This window comes from Cervus elaphus, chromosome 5 (genome assembly GCF_910594005.1).
Source record: "Cervus elaphus chromosome 5, mCerEla1.1, whole genome shotgun sequence".
In the NCBI taxonomy this organism is placed as follows: Eukaryota; Metazoa; Chordata; class Mammalia; order Artiodactyla; family Cervidae; genus Cervus; species Cervus elaphus.
Genome location: NC_057819.1, coordinates 30,220,178 through 30,241,531, shown reverse-complemented (window position 1 = coordinate 30,241,531; position 21,354 = coordinate 30,220,178). Strand labels below are relative to the sequence as shown.

At 37.3% G+C, this 21,354-nt stretch overlaps 1 protein-coding gene across 4 annotated transcripts in view; it reads right to left on the bottom strand.

Moving 5' to 3' along the window:
* Positions 1-21,354, bottom strand: part of GRIA2 (glutamate ionotropic receptor AMPA type subunit 2) — a 180,685-nt gene that overhangs the window by 32,973 nt on the left and 126,358 nt on the right. For all 4 annotated transcript variants that reach the window (XR_006341089.1, XM_043902288.1, XM_043902287.1 and 1 more), the window contains exons 7-12: positions 14,820-14,987; positions 14,453-14,557; positions 13,644-13,754; positions 11,626-11,832; positions 10,766-11,136; positions 6,061-6,259 (exon numbers count right to left, since the gene is read on the bottom strand). Coding sequence is in view for 3 of the 4 variants with exons in the window: in XM_043902288.1 (XP_043758223.1) it covers positions 6,061-6,259; positions 10,766-11,136; positions 11,626-11,832; positions 13,644-13,754; positions 14,453-14,557; positions 14,820-14,987 (1,161 nt within the window). In the remaining variant the exon portion in view is untranslated. The remainder of the gene's footprint in view (positions 1-6,060; positions 6,260-10,765; positions 11,137-11,625; positions 11,833-13,643; positions 13,755-14,452; positions 14,558-14,819; positions 14,988-21,354) is intronic.

The window sequence follows — 21,354 nt, the reverse complement described above, 5'->3', positions numbered from 1 at the left end:
CCTGGGATCAGGGTTTGATCCCTGGGTTGGAAAGATCTCCTGGAGAAGGGATCACTCATGAGTTAGCAGCACCTTTTAATTTAACCCAAAATTTTAAGAAACATACACTTTGTCCGTACAGTCAAAGCTATTGAGAGAGTCAATTCCTCTTCAATTCCTAGTCAATTGATAAGAAGTCCGGGATCCTCAAGTAGGATATAGGGGTCTGGAATTCTCAGGGAGGAGGAAAGGACAAACTTTTTTTTCTACATTCCTTAATAAGGATTATATAACAATAACATATCCTGCTTGAGTACAGTTTCTCCTTCTTGAAAACCTTACGACTAATACTATATTCTTAAAATGTATATTATGGAGTGGGTCTGGTAAGATCTTTCTATTGTTAGTTCTAATCCTGTCATCTTAAAATGCAAATTGTGGGAGTGGGTCTAGTAAGATCCTTACAACCTTGAGACATTCTTTTGATTTATTATAATAACCAATTGAAAAAGTATATAACTACCTTTTCTGAGACTAGTGAGGGGGGCACTCTCCATCCCCTTCTGATGTCTCTGTCAGAAGCTTTCTCTGTCCCTTTTTCACTTGAATAAAACTCTACTACACAAAAGCTCTTGAATGATCAAGACTGGTCCCTGGTCCCGAAGCTAAATCCTCTTCAGAGATCACAAATCAGGCATTGTTCACCATAAGCTATAACTATGGCCTTTCCGGTAGTCATGTATAGATGTAACAATTAGACCATAAGGAAGGCTGAACACAAAAGAACTGATGCTTTTGAATTGTGATACTGGAGAACACTCTTGAGAATCCCTTGGGCAGTGAGATCAAACCAGCCAATCTTAAGGGAAATCAATCCTGAATACTCATTGGAAGGACTGACAGTGAAGCTAAAGCTCCAATAATTTGGCACTCAATGCAAATAGCCCACTCACCAGAAAACCCCCTGATGCTGGGAAAGATTCAAGGCAAGAGGAAAAGAGGGCAGCAGAAGATGAGATGGTTGGATGACATCATGGATTCAAGGGACATGAACTTGGGCAAACTCAGGGAGATGATGAGGGACAGGGAGGCCTGGTGTGCTACGGTCCATGGGGTTGCAAAGAGTTGAACATGACTTAGTGACTGAACAACAACAACATATTCTGTGCACTGCTTTCTCAAATGACAACCACACCCTGTTTTCATGGAAGATGTTTAACATGGCAGGCTCATGTTCATTTGGGTGATGTGTGCTATTCTTTTAGCCTCCCTTTACTGCTACAAACAGGCTAGTGTGGCTTTTAAGTACTTTTGAGCCCATGCCCCTCCTTCTCAAGATAAGGAGAAGCTGACTACTAATGCATTATGCACTGAGACCTAGTCACCTTGATTCATCACAGCTCCTTCCGCAGGTATATGGAGAAGAACTGTGAGGCACTGATTGCATTTCTACCAATATAATCCTCCAACTTGACATAAACAAACACAGAGGGGATTGAAATAGAGCATGAAAGCAGTGAAATCCAGAGACTTTTCTCCACAAGGAAAAACAGTGTACGGGAAGAATGCTTCAGGAGTAAAAGACTTCAGCATGCACGTTACCTGCTAGAGTTTGGTCAAATCCTCACATTTAGTTTAATAATGTGCAACATGCAAACAAAAATGATCACTCTGACTAGTAGACAGAAATACTGTGAGATTCAGAGACAATGCATAAGACTATGCCTTGGGAAGCTATAGTAATAAAAGTTATCAGGTTGTCTAGAACTACGGACAGAGAATCATAACATTGTACAGGAAGCAGTGATCAAGACCATCCCCAAGAAAAAGAAATGTAAAAAGGCAAAATGGTTGTCTGAGGAGGCCTTACAAAGAGCTGAGAAAAGAAGAGAAGTGAAAGGGAAAGGAAAAAAAGGAAAGATATACCCATCTGAATGCAGAACTTCAAAGAATAGCAAGAAGAGATAAGAAAGCCTTCCTAAGTGAACAATGCAAAGAAATAGAGGAAAACAATAGAATGGGAAAGATCAGAGATATTTTCAAGAAAATTAGAGATACCAAGGAAACATTTCATGCAAAGACGGGCACAATAAAGGGCAGAAATTGTATGGACCTAACAGAAGCAGAAGATAGTAAGAAGAGGTGGCAAGAATACACAGAAGAACCATATGAAAAATATCTTAATGACCCACATAACCATAAAGGTGTGATCACTCACCTAGAGCCAAACATCCTGGAGTGCAAATCAAGTGGGTCTTGGGAAGCATCTCTATGAACAAAGCTAGTGGAGGTGACAGAATTCCAGCTGAGCTATTTCAAATCCTAAAAGATGATGCTGTGAAAGTGCTACAGTCAATATGCCACCAAATTTGGAAAACTCAGCAGTAGTCACAGGACTGGAAAAGGATAGTTTTCATTCCACTCCCGAAGAAAGGCAATGTCAAAGAATATACAAACTTCTGCACAAGTAATGCTCAAAATTCTCCAAGTTAGGCTTCAACAGTATGTGAGCCAAGAACTTCCAGATGTTCAAGCTGTGTTGAGAAAAGGCAGAGGAACCAGAGATCAAATTGCCAACAGCCACTGGATCATAGAAAAAGCAAGGGAATTCCAGAAAAACATCTACTTCTTCTTCATTGACTACTATAAAACCTTTGACTGTGTGGATCACAACAAACTGTGGAAAATTCTTCAAGAGATGGGAATACCAGCCCACATTACCTGCCTAATGAGAAACCTGTATGCAGGTCAAGAAACAATAATTAGAAATGGACATGGAACAGCAGACTTGTTCCAAATTGGGAAAGGAGTACGTCAAGGCTGTATATTGTCAGCCTGCTTATTTAACTTCTGCGCAGAGTACATCATGTGAAATGCTGGGCTGGGTGAAGCACAGCTGGAATCAAGATTGCTGGTAGAAACAGCAATAACCTCAGATACGCAGATGACAACATCCTTATGGCAGAAAGTAAAGAGGAACTGAAGAACCTCTTGATGAAAATGAAAGAGGAAAGTCAAAAAGCTAGCTTAAAACTCAAGATTCAAAAAACAAAGATAATGGCATTTGGTCCCATCACTTCATGACAAATAGATGGGGAAACAATGGAAACAGTGACAAACTTTATATTCTTGGTCTCCAAAATCACTATAGATATTGACTGCAGCCATGAAATTAAAAGACGCTTGCTTCTTGAAAGAAATGCTATGACAAACCTAGACACCATATTAAAGCAGAGACATTAGCTTGCCAACAAAAGTCTGTCTAGTCAAAGCTATGGTTATTCCAGTAGTCGTATGTTGATGTGAGAGTTGGGCCATAAAGAAGGCTGAGTCCCGAAGAAATGATGCTTTTGAACTGTGGTGTTGGAGAAGACTCTTGAGAGTCCTTTGGCCTGCAAAGAGATATAACCAGTCAAACCTAAAGGAAATCAATCCTGAATATTCATTGGAAGGACTGTGCTGAAGGTGAAGCTCCAATACTTTGGCCACCTGATGTGAAGAGTTGACTCATTAGAAAAGACCCTGATGTTGGGAAAGATTGAAGGCAGGAGGAGAAGGGTACAACAGAGGACAAGATGGTTGGATGGCATCACCGACTCAATGGACATGAATTTGAGCAAACTTTGGGAGGTGAAGGACAGGGAAACCTTGTGTGCTGTAGTCCATGGTGTTGCAGAGTCAGACGTGACGGAGGGACTGAACAAAACAATAAGATAATCAACATCACTTCTCTATTACTCCAGAGAAAGTAAGCTCCACAAACTTACGTAGGCAAACAACACACTGCAGATATGTCGGGGTTGTTTGTGTGTGCGTGTGTGTGTGTGTACTGCACGTGGGAACCACAATATCTGTGGAGTTACAGAGCTGAAACACAAGAGTTGAAGTATCCTTTGCCCAGAGTTATCTAGCCTTTTCATCCTGTCTCCTGGGAAATTTACATATTCTAATCCTGAAATCTTGGCCATGTGCTGAATACGGTATATGTTTCTATGGTTGAGTTAAGGTATACTGAAAAGCTCTCAGATTCTGAAGGTGCAGTTATTGAGAATAGCTGGTCCCAAACAAGCTAATGAGAGTAACTCTCAACAGACAGTGTCTGGAAACAAGGTTATTTTAATCAACATAAGTAGCAGTAAGTAAACCATGATATAACAAGCCCCTTCATAGATCTCATTTACTTAGAGAGGGAGGAATACCAATATAATATATCAATAAAATAAAAGTAAGCCATATTGGGATACAAATAACATTTATATGTTCCAAAATATACTGAGAATCATGCAATATTCTAATTTATTTAATAGCGCCATTGTCATAATCAGGCGAGAGCACATTATGTTAAGCACTACAATATACACACATCGCAACTATTTTCGGCAGTAGAAGTAAACTGTCAGCAGCAAAACTGCACTGCAACATTCACAGGTAACATTAAAGTGAAAGTAAAGTTGCTTACAAAAGGACCACAGTCTTGGCTTACACTGCAGTGCCTAGAGGAAGTGCCAACGTCCTGCTGCCCCACTCACATCCAAATTACTACCTGTTGTCAGCAGTCTGACAGAACCGCCTTTTCTCCTATCACATCTGGAGCACAACTGATGTTATTTGGAAAAGACGCCAATGGTAATCCAGGATGAGACAGTCCTCAAACCACAATGTACTACTTCAGCTGGAAGTTGAAAGCCCTAATCTTCACTCAGTCTCAGATACATTCAAAGATACTTGTGGATTATTACAGATCATCATATGACATCTATTTGGCTTAATGCCAAAGTTTATCTGCTTTATTTCAACATTTTAATAGAATGAGCTCTTACAGAGAGATAAGAGTATAAAAGAAGTGAAGTCGATTAATTGTGTCTGATTCTTTGCGACCCCATGGACTGTAGCCCACCAGGCTCCTCCATCCATGGAATTTTCTAGGCAAGAGTACTGGAGTGGGTTGCCATTTCTTTCTCCAGGGGATCTTCCCAACTCAGGGATCAAACTCGGGTCTCCCACATTGTGGGCAGACGCTTTACCCTCTGAGCCACCAGAGAATCCCATTAAGAGTATAAGGAAAGAAAATTATACCATCAGCCTATTGGACTGGTTCCTTCAGACGGAGAACATAGGGCCACAGATGTTTTAAAAGCTAAAATACATTTAATAGGCACATAATCATTATTCCCACTTTAAAAATTAGGAGGTTGAAAGCCGTTGTTAGCCTTTTCTTGGAAGCTTTAACAGAAAACTCAGAATTTCCACACATGAAGATAATCTGTTTCCTGACACAGAATTAACATAACTGATTTGACGGTCAGTTCTCAACTGTAAATTGTGTAAGATAATTGACAGTCAAGCTTATTTAACATAAAGCAAACTATAACACCATTTTCTTTTAAAAATAATCATTTAATTTTAACTAGACCTTGTTTCAATTTTGTCCCAAAAGGAAAATTAATTTTTATAAAAACTAGATTTCTTTACAACATAGTGTTTTTCTCCAAAAGAGTCAGAAATCAAAAAAAGGTAGATAGTGCCAAATATAGGGATAGGGAGGGTAGGGAGCACAGAGGGCTAGAGATAAGGTTAAGAACAGAAATAGAAAACAAACTTATGGTTACCATAGGGTAAGGTGGAGAGGAGGGATAAATTGGGATTTGGGGATTAATAGATATATATTACTATATGTAAATTTGATAAACAACAAGAACCTACTGTATGGCACAGGGAACTCCTCTCTATTATTCTATAATTACCTAAATGGGAAAAGAATTTGAAAAAGAATAGAATGTAAATGCATGGCTGATTCAAGAAAAAATTAAAAAAATAAAGAAAGAAAAAGAATAGATACATGTATATGTATAACTGAATCAATTTGCTATATACCTGAAACTAACACAACATGTAAATCAACTATACTCCAATATAAAATAAAAATGAAAAAAAGAGGAACAAAAATAGAATTAGAGACAGAGATGGAAGTAACTTTCACATAGCACCTTTGTATAGACCATGAGAGAGCAAGGAGGCACAGAGTTTAGGCTGGTTCAATTGTAAGACCAAAACAAGAACTTATGAAGCAGAATCTCTTACCCTGAAAAATTCCTTGGTGGAGCCAGAGTCTAATGTCCCATAAGCAATTTCTGTTTGCTTAGAAAGATCCTCGGCACTTTCGATGGGAGACACCATCCTCTCTACAGTCAGGAAGGCAGCTAGGTTAGCCGTGTAGGAGGAGATTATGATCAGGGTAAAGAACCACCACACTCCTCCAACAATGCGCCCAGACAGGGATCTGATAACAAGTACGAAATGGATTTGTAAAGTGAAATGAACGACCTTGTAAAGAAACAAGTTAGCAGTATTATGCAAATGTTGATTTATAGGGAAATATTTGACTTCATATTTTTCAATATATCAGCTAGTTCATGAAACTTGAAATTATTAAACCTTCTGGGCAAGGATTACAGATTCACTAGATCTGATGAGCTATCCAGAGGCAAAACTTTAGATTCCTGAAATTCTTTCACAGTTATCATGGCTACATGTGTGATCTTGTAACAAGCAATTTCTAGAAATGTGCGAATAATCTATCCAATGCTTATAATATTTAATCCACTCACGATATAACCAAACAAAGAAGAGAATCTAGGATCAACAGCAAAACTCGGAAAAATGTTGACAAACAAAATCAAGTATCAAAAATAAAAGTATGCACCATAGATATGGCTTTAAACACCAAAGAAACCCTCCACTTAATCCATCCAATGAAGTTTCAAAACCTTCAAAAAAGGTCCAAAATTTCATTAGGATTTTGTATGTGCAGAAACATAGATGTTAGAAATATAGAACAGGATATAAATGGAAAAAATGATACTACAGAGTATGACACAAAATATAATTCTTAACAAATAAAAATCTGATGCTTCAGGCATGAACTGTGATATCCCTGTTCCTTTGTGTCTCCTGCTTAAGGAAAAAAGAAAACTGAAGGAAAACAAATCAGACATTTAAACGTTTGCCAAAATATAAAGTTCTAGTTTGAAAAATAATAAAAATAAAATTATTTCTGTGACCATAAATTCCTACATAAAATAGTTTTCAAAAGCTTGATCTACTTTAAACCCTATATAGGTAAGTATAGATATGTAGGTATAGAAATAGATAAGTATAGCTATGTAGATATAGAAGTAGATATATAAGGTTTTATTTGGTAAGATTTAGTGGGGTTCCACATATAAAGGTATTTGAGTAATATTAAAAAAACAATATTTTTTCTCTTTTGTTAATAACCCTATTATGTCTAACAATAAATCCTTCTATAGTGAAGAGGTAACACTTCTAAAACTTTAAATTATGAAAATGTGCCAATTTATGACCTAAACTAAATTTCCTCACAATTAATAATAAGAAATACACCTTTTGATGAAACACAGATACTATATCAATTATCAGGTAACATCTGTATAATAAACTACACGAGAAGTGAAGAAAAGCAGTGAAGCTAAAAGTAAAGATTTTTTAAATAAAAACATCTGCTGCTAAAATAAAAGAGAAAAAGAAACTGCACAGTCAATGAAAAATAAAAACAATATGATGAAGAGCCTTTACCAGTATCTTAGAGAAGCAAAAAATTAAACAAATATAATAGAATGGAAAAAGTTAATTCTCACATATTCTGAAAAGGATATTAAGTACATTTTAGATTTGGAGAAACTCTATGTAGACAAAGTCACTCTCAAAATATTCACTATTTATTCCATCACAACAGAATGTATAATTGTCATCTCATGTACCTTGTAGTTAAGAGGGCAGATTCAGTCGAAGCCCTTAAAACAAAATGGATCTCATTGCCTTGGACAGTATACATTGCAGGTTTATTTGCAATATATTTTAGAATCATTTTTATAAATCATTCTGTTTCAATTGTAAGATAAACACAAGTTAAAGACATAATGTTGCTCCCTAATCCAGTATTTATGTCAGACTTAACTAAATATGCTCATTTTTTGAAGTATGCAAGATAACCCCCAAAGCTTATATAACTTGTGCATCATTCAAAACAAAAAATTATTGAGCAATTAATTATTTACTTGTAAGTGTTTTCCAAGGATGAACTAATGCTTCGGAATGAGTTTCTGAGAAATTTTAAGTAGAGGAGCAAATTAAACATTATGTTTTATGGTGACAGATAAAAATGGTTTCTCTTACTAAAAACAAAGCTTTCATCTCTCAGTGTCTGCACTAAAGCAGCACATATATATATACATATTCTATCATTTTCCTAATCTCTATTAAATAATTAGTTTAACAATGAAATATTTTAATCATTTGAATCACTTAAGGATATTGCGGGAGAAAACAGAAGTAAGCCAGAGAATAAGAGTTAACTTTGCACCATTTTGCCCTCATAATTCTATGGTTGTAGTCTTCACAAAACTATAGTTATACTCTAAACCTAATTTCAGGCAATGACCAATTCACTTCATGTAATCATTCTAGATTAAAATTTCAATGTGTTCTATTCATATAAATAAAATAGTTCTTTACCATATTTTATTGAGAAAAAGATGATAAATTATCTTTAAAAATATTTAAAGAGCATATGTAAAGTGATCTGTGCATTTCATGCATTACTATTAATATTATTTTAGATATTAAGCTGCTCTATCCTTTCCTAGAATTATCATCATTGCATTCTAAGACATGATAGCTTAGTTCCTTTAAAAAATTCTTAAATTTTCCAATATTAGTCAGCATGTTCAATTATCAAATGCACATATAACCATGAATTGAAAGGTGCATATACTGAAAAATTTTAATAAAGTGAATTCTCCTTGCATATATATGTATATGTCTATACATATATATCCCATGGCAAATAAAACATAACAAGGAAAAATATGTTATCTAAAATTGATATATCTTACCAGGAAATAAAAATTATTACATGTGAAAGTGTAGTGAGTCGTGATTCATGAATGAAACCATAAGCAAATAAAAATGGTCATATTTTAGGAAGCAGGCTTTGTGAAAAATTTGAATGTCAATATGTCACGGTGGACCCTGGAAAAACACAGATGGTTAAATGTGGCTTGTACTCCAGCCCCTATGTGTAAACGTGTTTTCTGCTCCTTGACAAGCACTGGACACCCAAAAGAGTGACCTTCAGGGACCTGATACATGAGGAGCAAGGCAAACAAAGCTGAGCGTTCATCGATCGGAACCTAGGTCAGTGTGTCCTACATCATAATGAAACTTCATACGCTTCTCCTGCTTATTCACCAGGCAGAGGATAGTTTGTGGAACTCTAGGATAATTGCCTTATATCTCAGGGCTATGGTAACATCAAACTTCAGTAACCTTCTTTCCAAAGATGAATCATTTCTTTATTACTTATGAACCAGAATGTTCTCTGAGATTCCAATCTGGTTAGTATTTTTCTTTTTCATCATTAGAAACTTCTCTTCATGTCTTTAATGTAAATCAGATCAACTAAATATAGAGACAGAACTATGAATCTTGTTTTATCAGAGATCATCATAATCATAAATATCTGATATATGATAATTATTTTCATATATTACGTGTGAAAATTATGTCTCTCTCTATATGCAGTGCAAATACCCTTGGTTTGGTTTTAATATAGCGCAGTTCCATAGAGAGGCCACAGAAAACTTGATGGAATTAAGAGTTTTCAGATTCACAAAGCTCATAAAGACATTCCATACTATTGGAAAAGTAAGTTATTGATGCTTTCTGCAAACGTGATTTATTTCTTTTACCTCCCTGGGGGAATAAACAAAAAGACTGTAAAAGATACAAAATGTTTTCTGAGCTTCACATATAGCTTTCTGAAGTTAATTATTCTTAGCCCCCAAATGCTCAAAAACTAACAGTAATGGAATAGCATTTAAAAAGCCACTGCCTCTACTAGTTATTAAGATATCCCATAGAATCAAAGGGGGATAATTAAACCCAAATTAAAATGTGCCTGTAGATCAATAATCATTTAGGCTTTAAATGTGAAATTAATCACATCAGGAAAAGTACCTCTAAAGAACCAGACATGGCTATTATTCTGACTTATGTATGTAACATGCACAAAGGCAATGTGATACATTTATTCTATTTAGGCATTATAGGGCAGGAATTAAAATATCATATAACTGGAGGTGTATGAATTTATTCCATCCTGTGTGCATTACTATTTAATATGGCACAAATATTTGTAATGAATCAGTCATCATCATCCCAACTATTTATTTCTAGATACTCGGAAAATATTTTATCATGCATTCTTTTCAACTCAGCAACCTAACCTTTAAAATACAAATTTTGTAAATATTTCTCCCATATCATTTCCATGAGCTAATAACAACAAGAACAAAAAGATGGGATGTGTGAAATGAAGTTTTGTTGCTTTTTAGTTAGTAAGTAATGTTGCCCATTTTCCCAAATACAGGTCTGTGGATCAACACACAGATGGCTGTAAAATGAGAATATGCAGCAAAAACACGGTACCCCTCCAAGAAGGCATGGAATGATCAGAACCTTATGCATTTTATAGCCTCTCCATGGTGTGTACAATTTCACAAGGGAAATACAGGACCAACATTCAAAGAACGTTGCTCAAATATTTCACAGGCTTACGCCGATGGTAAAAGTCTGTCCTTAAGAGTCTTACACTGCTTGGACAGACAGCCGGCAGCTGCTAACTTCTTTACAGTGAATTCATAAACACCATGAATGTCCACTCGAGACCTAAAATGCACAAAGTTGAAGCAGGCGAGTAACCAACCTTGGCGAAATATCGCATCCTTGCTGCATAAAGGCACCCAAGGAAAACCAGAGACTATTAAAAATCCCAAATTCATTAGTTGATTCACTACTTTGTGTTTCTCTTCCATCTTCAAATTCCTCAGTGTGCCACTCGTAGGGGCTAAATCTGCTGACCAGGAATAAAACTACACTGACCCCAATGTAGGCAAAAACAATGCACATCCAGATCTCATAGGCTAAAGGATCAAGAAATGAAAACACTCCTGGTTTGGACTTCTGAGGCTTCTTGATCATGATAGAGATCCCGAGGCTCATAAAGGGCTTTGAGAAATCGATCACCTCCTCTCTCACAAGGGTGATGGTTAACGGAGCGATTGCAATATCAGCTTTCTGCAAGGGAAACAAAGGACAGTAACAGAACCAGGACTCCCGGTCAGGAAGGAATTGTAGTTATGCTATTGAATAAATGGGTAGGACAGGAAATCAGGATACGGGAATGAATATTTCCCTGGTGGAATCCCAGGAAATAATAAACAGAAGAAAAGCAATTTGTTCCCCAAATACACCTCCTTTTCAGTAAATACAGAGAACACCCGTCTGGCTTGATTATGAGAACTACATCTGTATCCATGCCTTTGCGATCTTTGAAAAATGCATATGGCCCATAGGCTTCAAGACAAATGAAGCCTGTCTCCATCTGTATGTTTGCTTCTGACTTCATCCTTCATCTTCAAATGTTTACAAGGAAACAAGACAGCATTCCTAGCGTAATGTGGGAAACCAACAACCTCAGACGTTGGTACTTTGCATGGAAGGCAAGCATTCCCTCAACAAGAGTTCAAACGGAACGGTTTTATCTGTAAGAAGAGTGGTACTTACCCCATATACAAGTTCTCCAACCATCCCATTCCAAATTTTCGTGTCTGCATCCCTGGCCCCATACTTGCCATCCCCAACAATGGTCAACTTGTATTTGAACCCACAATGTTTGGCGATTTCTGCAGCCAAGTCAACACAATAGCCCTCATATCGCTCATTGCCTTCAAGCATCTCATGATTTTTCTTCATCATAACATAGGGGGATTCCTATACAGAAAGAAAGTGCTTTAGGTGATCAGAACAGCTGTATTAATTCTCTACTCTCACTGATTCAAATCTTCTTGTTTAATTATTTTTAATTATTACCTGTTAGCTAGAGACATTGTAGAATACAGATAGTGGAAAATATGAGGAAAAATTAATAACAACATTTCTGAACAAAGGTCCTCATATATCTCTCATTTTATTTCATTTGTATTTCATTAATATGGCTTGTGCCTGGCCATACCAAGTAAATAAGAGACTAAAAAGTTAGTATATTCCCATGTCATGTTTGTAATTCCTAGGGCTTGCTGAAAATGAATGTGGTTCATCATCTGTTTCAGTTAACTCTGGATTGACCACTGTCTTGTTCTAAATTAGGGCTACCTTGATTCCAAAGAACCATCATTCACCCAAAACCTATGTCACTACTAGTTCAAGGATAACGTTCGTGTTGTAATCAGGTTCCTGGCCAGTGATGTGAAGACTGAAAAAGTTGTTGCCATGGTGATTACAGATTCTACCCTCTCAGACTTGAGATCAAACTTCCTTTATGAGATAATATCCTAGAATTATGCTACACAGGCAGCTAGAGAGTAGCATTCCTCTGCAAACACAATAAATAGAAGCATGAAAAAATGTTGTAACACCAGCCTAATTTTCTCCACTGGAAAGCGGTACTAAGGATATGTGGGGCCCAGTGAGATAGTTCTCAGTAGCATGATTAAGGCAAAAATCCTCAAATACCTAGCTTACATTTATTAAGACTTTTCAAAGTGCCAACCAATGTTGTTCTTCAAATCCCTTACTAGCCTAACTATATTGTCTTCTCAATATTGTTACCATAATGAATCCCACAAATTCACTGCATCACAGCTTAGTAAAACAAAATAAGGTTATTTTGTTGCAAAATCCTACTCTATTAGTGAACCCCATTTCATTTCCTCCATTTCATTATATCAACAGCTTGTTGTGATGACCTACATCTCCCAACCATCTATCCAGAGCCTCAATGTTCAAGATCCAGTTCAATGTTGTCACTCCATCCAACATACATTTATTTACTTAGCACTAGCTATGTGCCAATTACTATGTGGAGACTTGGGGTTAAAAACAGAGGAGACCATCCTTGTCTTTCAGAAGTTCCCCTTTCCATAGGAAGATAGAGAAGCTGACATTAAACCATGTATTAATAACAAATGTAAGGACAGAACTGACACCATTATTAAACCATGTAACAGATGTAAGGACAGAATGGACCCAAAATAGTGTGGGAGTGGAAAGGTGAAACATTGATGGAATACAAGGAAAGCTCTTCCAGACTTTCCCCAGATGTTCACATGTGTAAGCACCAGGTAGGTGCATGCTCAGACCCTCAGTCATGTCTGACTCTTTGTGACCCCATGCACTGTAGCCTGCCAAGCTCCTCTGTTCATGGGATTATCCTGGCAAGGATACTGGAGTGAGTTGCCATTTCCTCCTCCAGGGAATCTTTCCTACCCAAGGATCAAACCCACATCTCCTGAAACTCCTGGCAAGCAGATTTTTTACTACTGAGCTACCTGGGAAGCCCCAAACACCAGGTTATGAATTATCTATAAAGCTAAAGTTCATTCTTGAAAAGGAGAGGAAATATTTTGAATGCTTTAGCTCATGTTGATGATCCCTTTAAATAGAATAACATGCAATGAATGACTGAAACATTCAAAAGCATCACTATATCAGTTATTGTCCTAAAATATAAGCAGATATACTAGTTGGCAGATGTTTTTCTAAAGAAAAAATAATGTCAAACACAGGCATATGTAGCTAATTACCAAAATAGTAGTGACAACAACAGTCTTATTCTCAAGCCCAGAGGTATCATTTCCAGAAGGGAGTTCAGTGAGGGTAACAACCATTTTGTCAACTTCGCTCCAGTATCCGATCTGAAAAAGCACACAGAAAGAGTGAACTTGGATACACGGCCTTTCTATTACTAAAGCACTGAGTTATTTTCAAACCCATGTCTGAATCTGAAATTACACCTATCCTAACCAGACTTGTCCTAAATACATAGCTTTGGAAATCCTAGCCATGGCAATCAGAGAAGAAAAAAGACAGATATCTTTTAGGTATGTGAATCAAATAAGAATAGAAAGGCACTGCAAAAACCATTCCTAAAAAAGGCATGTCTCTTCATGTTCACTTTTCATATTCCCCAAGGGTAATTTTCATGGGCGTGATCATATAGAAACATAAATAAAATTCAAACAATGGCATTTTAGCCATAAAAGGAGAAAAAAAATGTTGACTTGAAAGTTACATGCACATTTCACCGGCTATGTCTGGTCTCCACACCCATAATCTTTCAGCTATAGTTCTTTTTCTTCTCATTATACTCTTTCTACCTCTGTCTTAAAAAAAAAAAGTACAATCATTTTAGTCATAGTTATTTTAAAATTTTCAGTATTACTTACCAGAAATAGATTTTACTTAGAAAAAAAGATTTTAAAATATATATTTCTGGAGTTGTGGAGTCCATCTATATGAATACATGTCTCCAGGACTCTGGAAGATGAGATGGTGGGTCCACTAACCCACCTCCTCACACAGACAGAAAGCCCTCAATTCACTAATGATTTACCTTCCGGGGCCCATTTGTTTTAAGCTCCATGATGTTAATTGTATAATTTATCCTTTTTCCATTCTGGTCAAACTTGATATTTCCTGAAAGACCTTCAACCTGCACCTAATAAGGAAATGGGAAAGGATACAGTTATAAATCTCTTCAGCCAGACACAAACTGGTTGACCAGAGGACTCTCCCAGGATGTAAGTCAAGAAAATGACACTCATTCATTTTCTTTTTGCTCTTCAACCCACTTTTGTGTAGGTAGGAAATAATATTCCCTCTACATAAAACAGAAGGCATAAGATAATAATGACTAACTCAGCAGGAAAAAAAATAGTGGCCACCCTTAAGTTGCATCACAAGCATTTTGAGTGACTGACCTGTTTGAGGGCCCTTTCTATTTCTACACCTTGTCCCCAGGGCACCGCTGGGTTTGCCAGACAGTCTCCTGCATTTCCCCTTCTGGAGATTTCAATTCTCTGCTTCCGCAGGTTTCGAAAAGCTTCGGTCATCACTTGGACAGCGTCATATGTCAGAGCAGACGTATACTGAAAAGTATCGCACATTTCATAAGAATGGGAGAAAATTCAACGACTTCCTATGCACTGGCTAACAGAATTCCAGCTGCCCACCATACGTGCCATATCAGAGTCCAAGAATTTAGACACAATTTCTACTTCTAGAACACTCAGAATCTAAGGGGAGTAGTATAGAATATTGGAACTGTGGATTGTCCCCTTGATTCTAAACATTTCAATTATATTATCATCTCATCTATTTCAGGCTGATGTTTTCTAGTTGTGTTGAGTTTTCATTTTTCCAACTAGTTTCTCATTGCAATATCACTTTATGGCCTGATTTGGTGATACACGGAATTATGAACTTAACAAAACAATATTTCTCCACTGTCTGAAGAGAGATTCAACTGGAAATATGGGGAGAATACTGATTAATTTCAGGATCCTTACTCTCTAATTCCATCCAAGTGATGCTCAAATAGATCTGCAGTGTTCTATTGTTGGGGTGTTTGTTTTTAAACTTCCCTAGGTGATCATGATAATCAATGAGAAGAACCACCACACTTCACAATTTTTTGTCCCCTGATGCTTCAATAATCTATGATAATATTGGTTCCAAGCTTATGATATGCAGATCTCAGTGGGGCACCAGGATTATTTTAGGAGCTTAGGGTCAAACAGAAGATAACTACTACGTGAAATAACTACTACAGAAAATAACTAAGCACCATCACAGGCTGGCTAAGTACTCCAACCTAGGGATCAAACTCAGGTCTCATGCATTGCAGGCAGATTCTTCACCATCTGAGCCACCAGGGAAGCCCAAAAATACTGGAGTGAGTAGCCTATCCCTTCTCCAGGGGATCTTCCTGACCCAGGAATTGAACCGGGGTCTCCTGCATTGCAGGAAGATTCTTTACCAGCTGAGCTACCAGGGAAGCCCCCTGTGTATATGCTACCATGAATCAGAGTATAATGCTGCTGTCAGTAATGACAAATCACATTTTAACATAAAAGCTTTACTAACTGCTGAGAAAATTTCTTTATTCAGTATTATTTTAATCTTTAGGTAACAAGTACGGTGAAGCTGGGGGGAAAACCGCAGTATCACACTGAGCCCACCTCTCTCATCCCCTTGAGGACATTTTTTTTCTGCAGATATACTGTCAACACCGCACATCTGCCTTTTTTCTCTATTGAATCATCTCTATTAGCAAATCCGCTGCTCCAATATCTCCTACTACCAATAAGGAGGAAAGAAATACATAGGTAGGTAGATTAGATAGATAGGTGGGTGATGATGATAACGATGATGATGATGATAGGTAATAGATAACTGCTTATTAGGTTCCTATATCCCTTCAATTTCCACCATCTTTTTCTGTTTCTTTCACAGGAGCATTTGTTAAGACAAATTTTCTAAATTTTCACACTAACACTCCTTGCTCTCTCTGTGATGTCATTCTTTCTATGGCTTTAAATTACATTCAGGTGCTCAAACATGACTTCCTCAGCAGTACCCTTCATGCCCAGCCCACCCTCGATCACTTTCCTTCATGTGACCTTGTTTATTGGTTTCATATTCGCCACCAGCATCTGAGTATCTTCTTCATGAATTCTTTGTCTAATTGATCTCTTCTCCCCACTAGAACAATTACTCTAAGAAAGCAGAAAACTTATCTGTGACCACTGAGTTCGCAGAGCTCAGGGCACATTGAGCACACTTAAGAGACTTACTTAGAAGGAAGGGAGGCAGAGGGGAAGAAAGGAAAGAAGAAAAGGAGAGAAAAGGAAGGAAGGAAAAAATAGAGGAGGGAGAAGGAAAGAAGGCAGGCCAGAAATCTTGATACAGATTCTATCTTTATGGGTTTCACATTCCCTCCCAGTTCAGCGAAAAGATACATTAACAGAAAATTGCAATATACCATTCAGTTCAGTTCAGTTGATCAGTTGTGTCCATGGATTGCAGCACGCCAGGATTCCCTGTCCATCATCAACTCCCAGAGCTTGCTCAAACTCATGTCCATCGAGTTGGTGATGCCATCCAACCATCTCGTCCTCTGTCATCACCTTCTCTTCCTGCCTTCAATCTATCCCAGCATAAGGGTCTTTTCCAAGGAATCAGTTCTTCTCATCAGGTGGCCAAAGTACTGGAGTTTCAGCTTCAGCATCAGTCCTTCCAATGAATATTCAAGACTGATTTCCTTTAGGATGGACTGGTTGAATCTCCTTGCAGTCCAAGGGACTATCAAGAGTCTTCTCCAAAACCACAATTCAAAAGCATCAATTCTTTGGTGCTCAGCTTTCTTTATAGTCCGACTCTCACATCCATACATGACTACTGGAAAAGCCATAGCTTTGACTAGATGGACCTTTGTTGGCAAAGTAATGTCCCTGTTTTTTAATATTCTGTCCAGGCTGGTCAGAGCTTTTCTTCCAGGAAGAAAGTGTCTTTTAATTTAATGGCTGCAATCACCATCTGCAGTGATTTTGGAGACCCCCAAAAACAAAGTCTCTCACTGTTTCCATTGTTTCCCCATCTATTTGGCATGAAGTGACGGGACCGGACGCCACGATCTTCCTTTTTGAACATTGAGTTTTAAGCCAGTTTTTTCACTCTCCCCTTTCACTTTCATCAAGAGGCTCTTTAGTTCTTCTTCATTTTCTGCCATAAAGGTGGTGTCATCTGGAAGTTCACGGTTCAAGTACTGTTGAAGTCTAACTTGAAGAATTTTAAGCATTACTTTGCTAGTGTGTGAGCTGAGTGTAATTGTGCGGTAGTTTGAACATTCTTGACATTGCCTTTCTTTGAGATTGGGATGAAAAATGACCTTTTTGAATCCTGTGGCCACTGCTGAGTTTTCCAAATTTGCTGATATATTGAGTGCAGCACTTTTACAGCATCATCTTTTAAGATTTAAAATAGGTCAACTGTAATTCCATTACCTTCACTAACTTTGTTCATAGTAATGCTTCCTCAGACTCAGTTGACTTCACATTCCAGGATGTCTAGGTGAGTGATCACACCATCATGCTTATCTGGGTCATGAAGATCTTTTTTGTATAGTTCTTCTGTGTATTCCTGCTTACCTCTTCTTAACGTCTTCTGCTTCTGTTAGGTTCATACCATTTCTGTCCTTTATTGAGCCCATCTTTGCATGAAATATTCTCTTCGTATCTCTAATTTTTTGAAGTGATTCTAGTCTTTCCCATTCTAGTGTTTTCCCCTGTTTCTTTGCATTGATCAATGAGGAAGGTTTTCTTATCTCTCCTTACTATTCTTTGGAATGCTGCTTTCAAATGGATATATCTTTCCTTTTTCCTTTGCCTTTAGCATCTCTTCTTTTCTCAGCTATGTGTAAAGGCCTCCTCAGACAACCATTTTGCCTTTTTCCATTTCTTTTTCTTGGGGATGGTCTTGATCACTGCTTCCTGTACAATGTCATGAACCTCCGTCTATAGTTCTTCAGGCACTCTGTCTATCAGATCTAATCTCTTGAATCTATTTGTCACTCCATTGTATGATCATAAGGGATTTGATTTAGGTCATACCTGAATGGTCTAGTGGTTTTCCCTACTTTCTTCAATTTAAGTCAATCTGGCAATAAGGAGTTCATGATCTAAGCACAGTCAGCTCCCAGTCTTGTTTTTGCTGACTGTACAGAGCTTCTCCATCTTTGGCTACAAAGAATATAATCAATGATTTCGGTACTGACCATCTGGTGATGTCCATGTGTAGAATCTAATAAACCATTTAGTGTTATAAATTGATCCAATGATTGACAAATATTTTTCTTGCTTATTTTTTAATATGAGAGATGTTACAATAAGGCAAATGAGAAAGTAACTTATGTGGTATAAATTACCCGCTCCCTGAATCTAGAAATTGTTTAATATATCACATCTTTAGTGTTAAAAAAGGAGTGTGGAGTTATTACTTAATTTTTTCATGAATAGTTTAGCTGAATCAGTTTCATTTTATCACATGAATGAATCAAATTTGATGGGAAAGTTGATAGAAGGAAAGAAGAAAATGATTTTGAGACCACAGGACTGTGACTGATGCTGTTAACTGTGGTAAGATATACACATTTATTGCTAAATTTTCTTAAGCAATGTCACTGCAGGGATACATGAGCCCTTCTTCACAAATCTACATTATCTCTTGGGTGGCTGCACTTTAGTTTCCTGGAAATACCTCTACTGCTGCTGCTGCTAAGTCACTTCAGTTGTGGCCGACTCTGTGTGACCCCATAGACAGCAGCCCACCAGGCTCCGCCGTCCCTGGGATTCTCCAGGCAAGAACACTGGAGTGGGTTGCCATTTCCTTCTCCAATGCATTAAAGTGAAAAGTGAAAGTGAAGTCGCTCAGTCGTGTCCGACTCTTTGCGACCCCATGGACTGTAGCCTACCAGGCTCCTCCGTCCATGGGATTTTCCAGGCAAGAGTACTGGAGTGGGGTGCCATTGCCTTCTTTGAAATACCTCTACTAGATGGATCTAAATCAAACCCATCTCTATTTTTCCCCAAAATCTGCAACCTCTTCCTTCAAACTATACAAGCAAGAAATTAGCAAAATACACTATGTTACATATCCATGTGAAAGTGAAAGTGAATATCAGTCATGTCCAACTCTTGGCTATCCCATGGACCACACAGTCCATGGAATTCTCCAGGCCAGAATACTGGAGTAAGTAGCCTTTCCCTTTTCCAGGGGATCTTCCCAATCCAGGGATACCAGGTTGCCCGAATTGTAGGCATATTCTTTACCAGTGAGCCACCAGGGAAACCCAAGTATACTGGAGTGGGTAGCCTATCCCTTCTCCAGGGGTTCTTCCCAACCCAGAAATCGAACAGGTGTCTCGTGTACTGGAGGTGGATTCTTTTACCAACTGAGCTATCAGGAAAGCCCTTCCATGTAGGCCATCTATATTCCTGGATTGCAAATGTAATTTCTGGGAGCCTCTCCTAAAAAAAATTCTCAAATACAGAGAATTTTCATACAAAGATATTAATTTCAGCATCATTCATAATGTGCAAAAATTATAAGGAATCTAAGCTTATGAGAATAAAAGAATGTTTAAAAACTATACTTTCTGCTATGTGGAAGCATTATGTGAACATAGCTTCCCTGGTAACTCAGATGGTAAAGAATCCACCTGCAATGCAAGAGATCTGGGTTCGATCCCTGGGTTGGGAAGATCCCCTGGAGAAGTGAATAGCTATCCACTCCAACATTCTGATCTGGAGAATTCCGTGGACTGTATAGTCCATGGGGTCACAAAGAGTTGGACATGACTGAGCAACTTTCATTTTCACTATGCATACAATAAAAAGTTCTATTAACAATGGTTATGTAGCAATACAAACAATACAAGTTATAAAATAAGTGAAAAACAATATTACAACTAAATATTTTTCAACAGAAAATTAGAATAAAAATAATTGCATCCCTTCAACAAAAAAGGAAAGAAAAATAAACAAATTATTAGAATAAAGTAAGAGGGAGGAAACATACATGATGATATTTTCTTGCCAAGTACTCTACAATATCCATGTAGCTTTTTAAAAAAATCGGTATTATATCAAAAGCATTGCTTTAAATCCTATCTACCTAAGAAAAGACTTCTTGGAGAAATAGAAATATCATGACAGCTTTTATCTGCCTCACTTACATGTCTCTATTCTCCTAGAGGAAAAACATTGATTAGTTTGCTTTCTTATACAGCCATCTGTATATTGCTAGTTTAATTCTTATGACGAAGTTTAGGTCATCGAATTAGAAACAGAAGCCTGTATTGTAGTTTGTAATCAGGAATTACAATCATAGTTAAAAGGCAAACTCTTCCTTGAGACACCCTGCTCATACAACTACGAGAAATCTATAAAGTCATCTACTAAATGTTTCAGAGTCTGTAAATACTGGTGAACTACATTAAAAAATAAGATAAGGCTGAATCAACTAAAGCATTTTAGTCCACACAGCATGTTCCCATTATGATTCAGGGCATGAGCTCACTAAGAAGAAAAATCCTTGCAACCTTTTCCAAATGTTCAAATTTAATCAAGTCTCAAGCTTATTATCATTGTAAATTAATAGTCACAATCATTGACTCAATTCTGGGCTGAGAGAAATTCAACAGCCTCTGTATCTAGAGCTCCTTCTGGTTTATGTTCTGCATATGTGGCTCATTTATTTTTCTCTACAAATATGTTCACATTTTTGATTGTATAGTTAAATATTTCAATTTTATTCTACCATTCACTAAACTAGATGTAAATTAATTTGAAGGGAACATGATGGCGATGTAACAATCTCTTTCCTTGAAAACAAATGCATCATCTCTGTCCTTATGTTTATGTTCAGTGAAATTCCTCAGCTGACTTGAAAATTTAT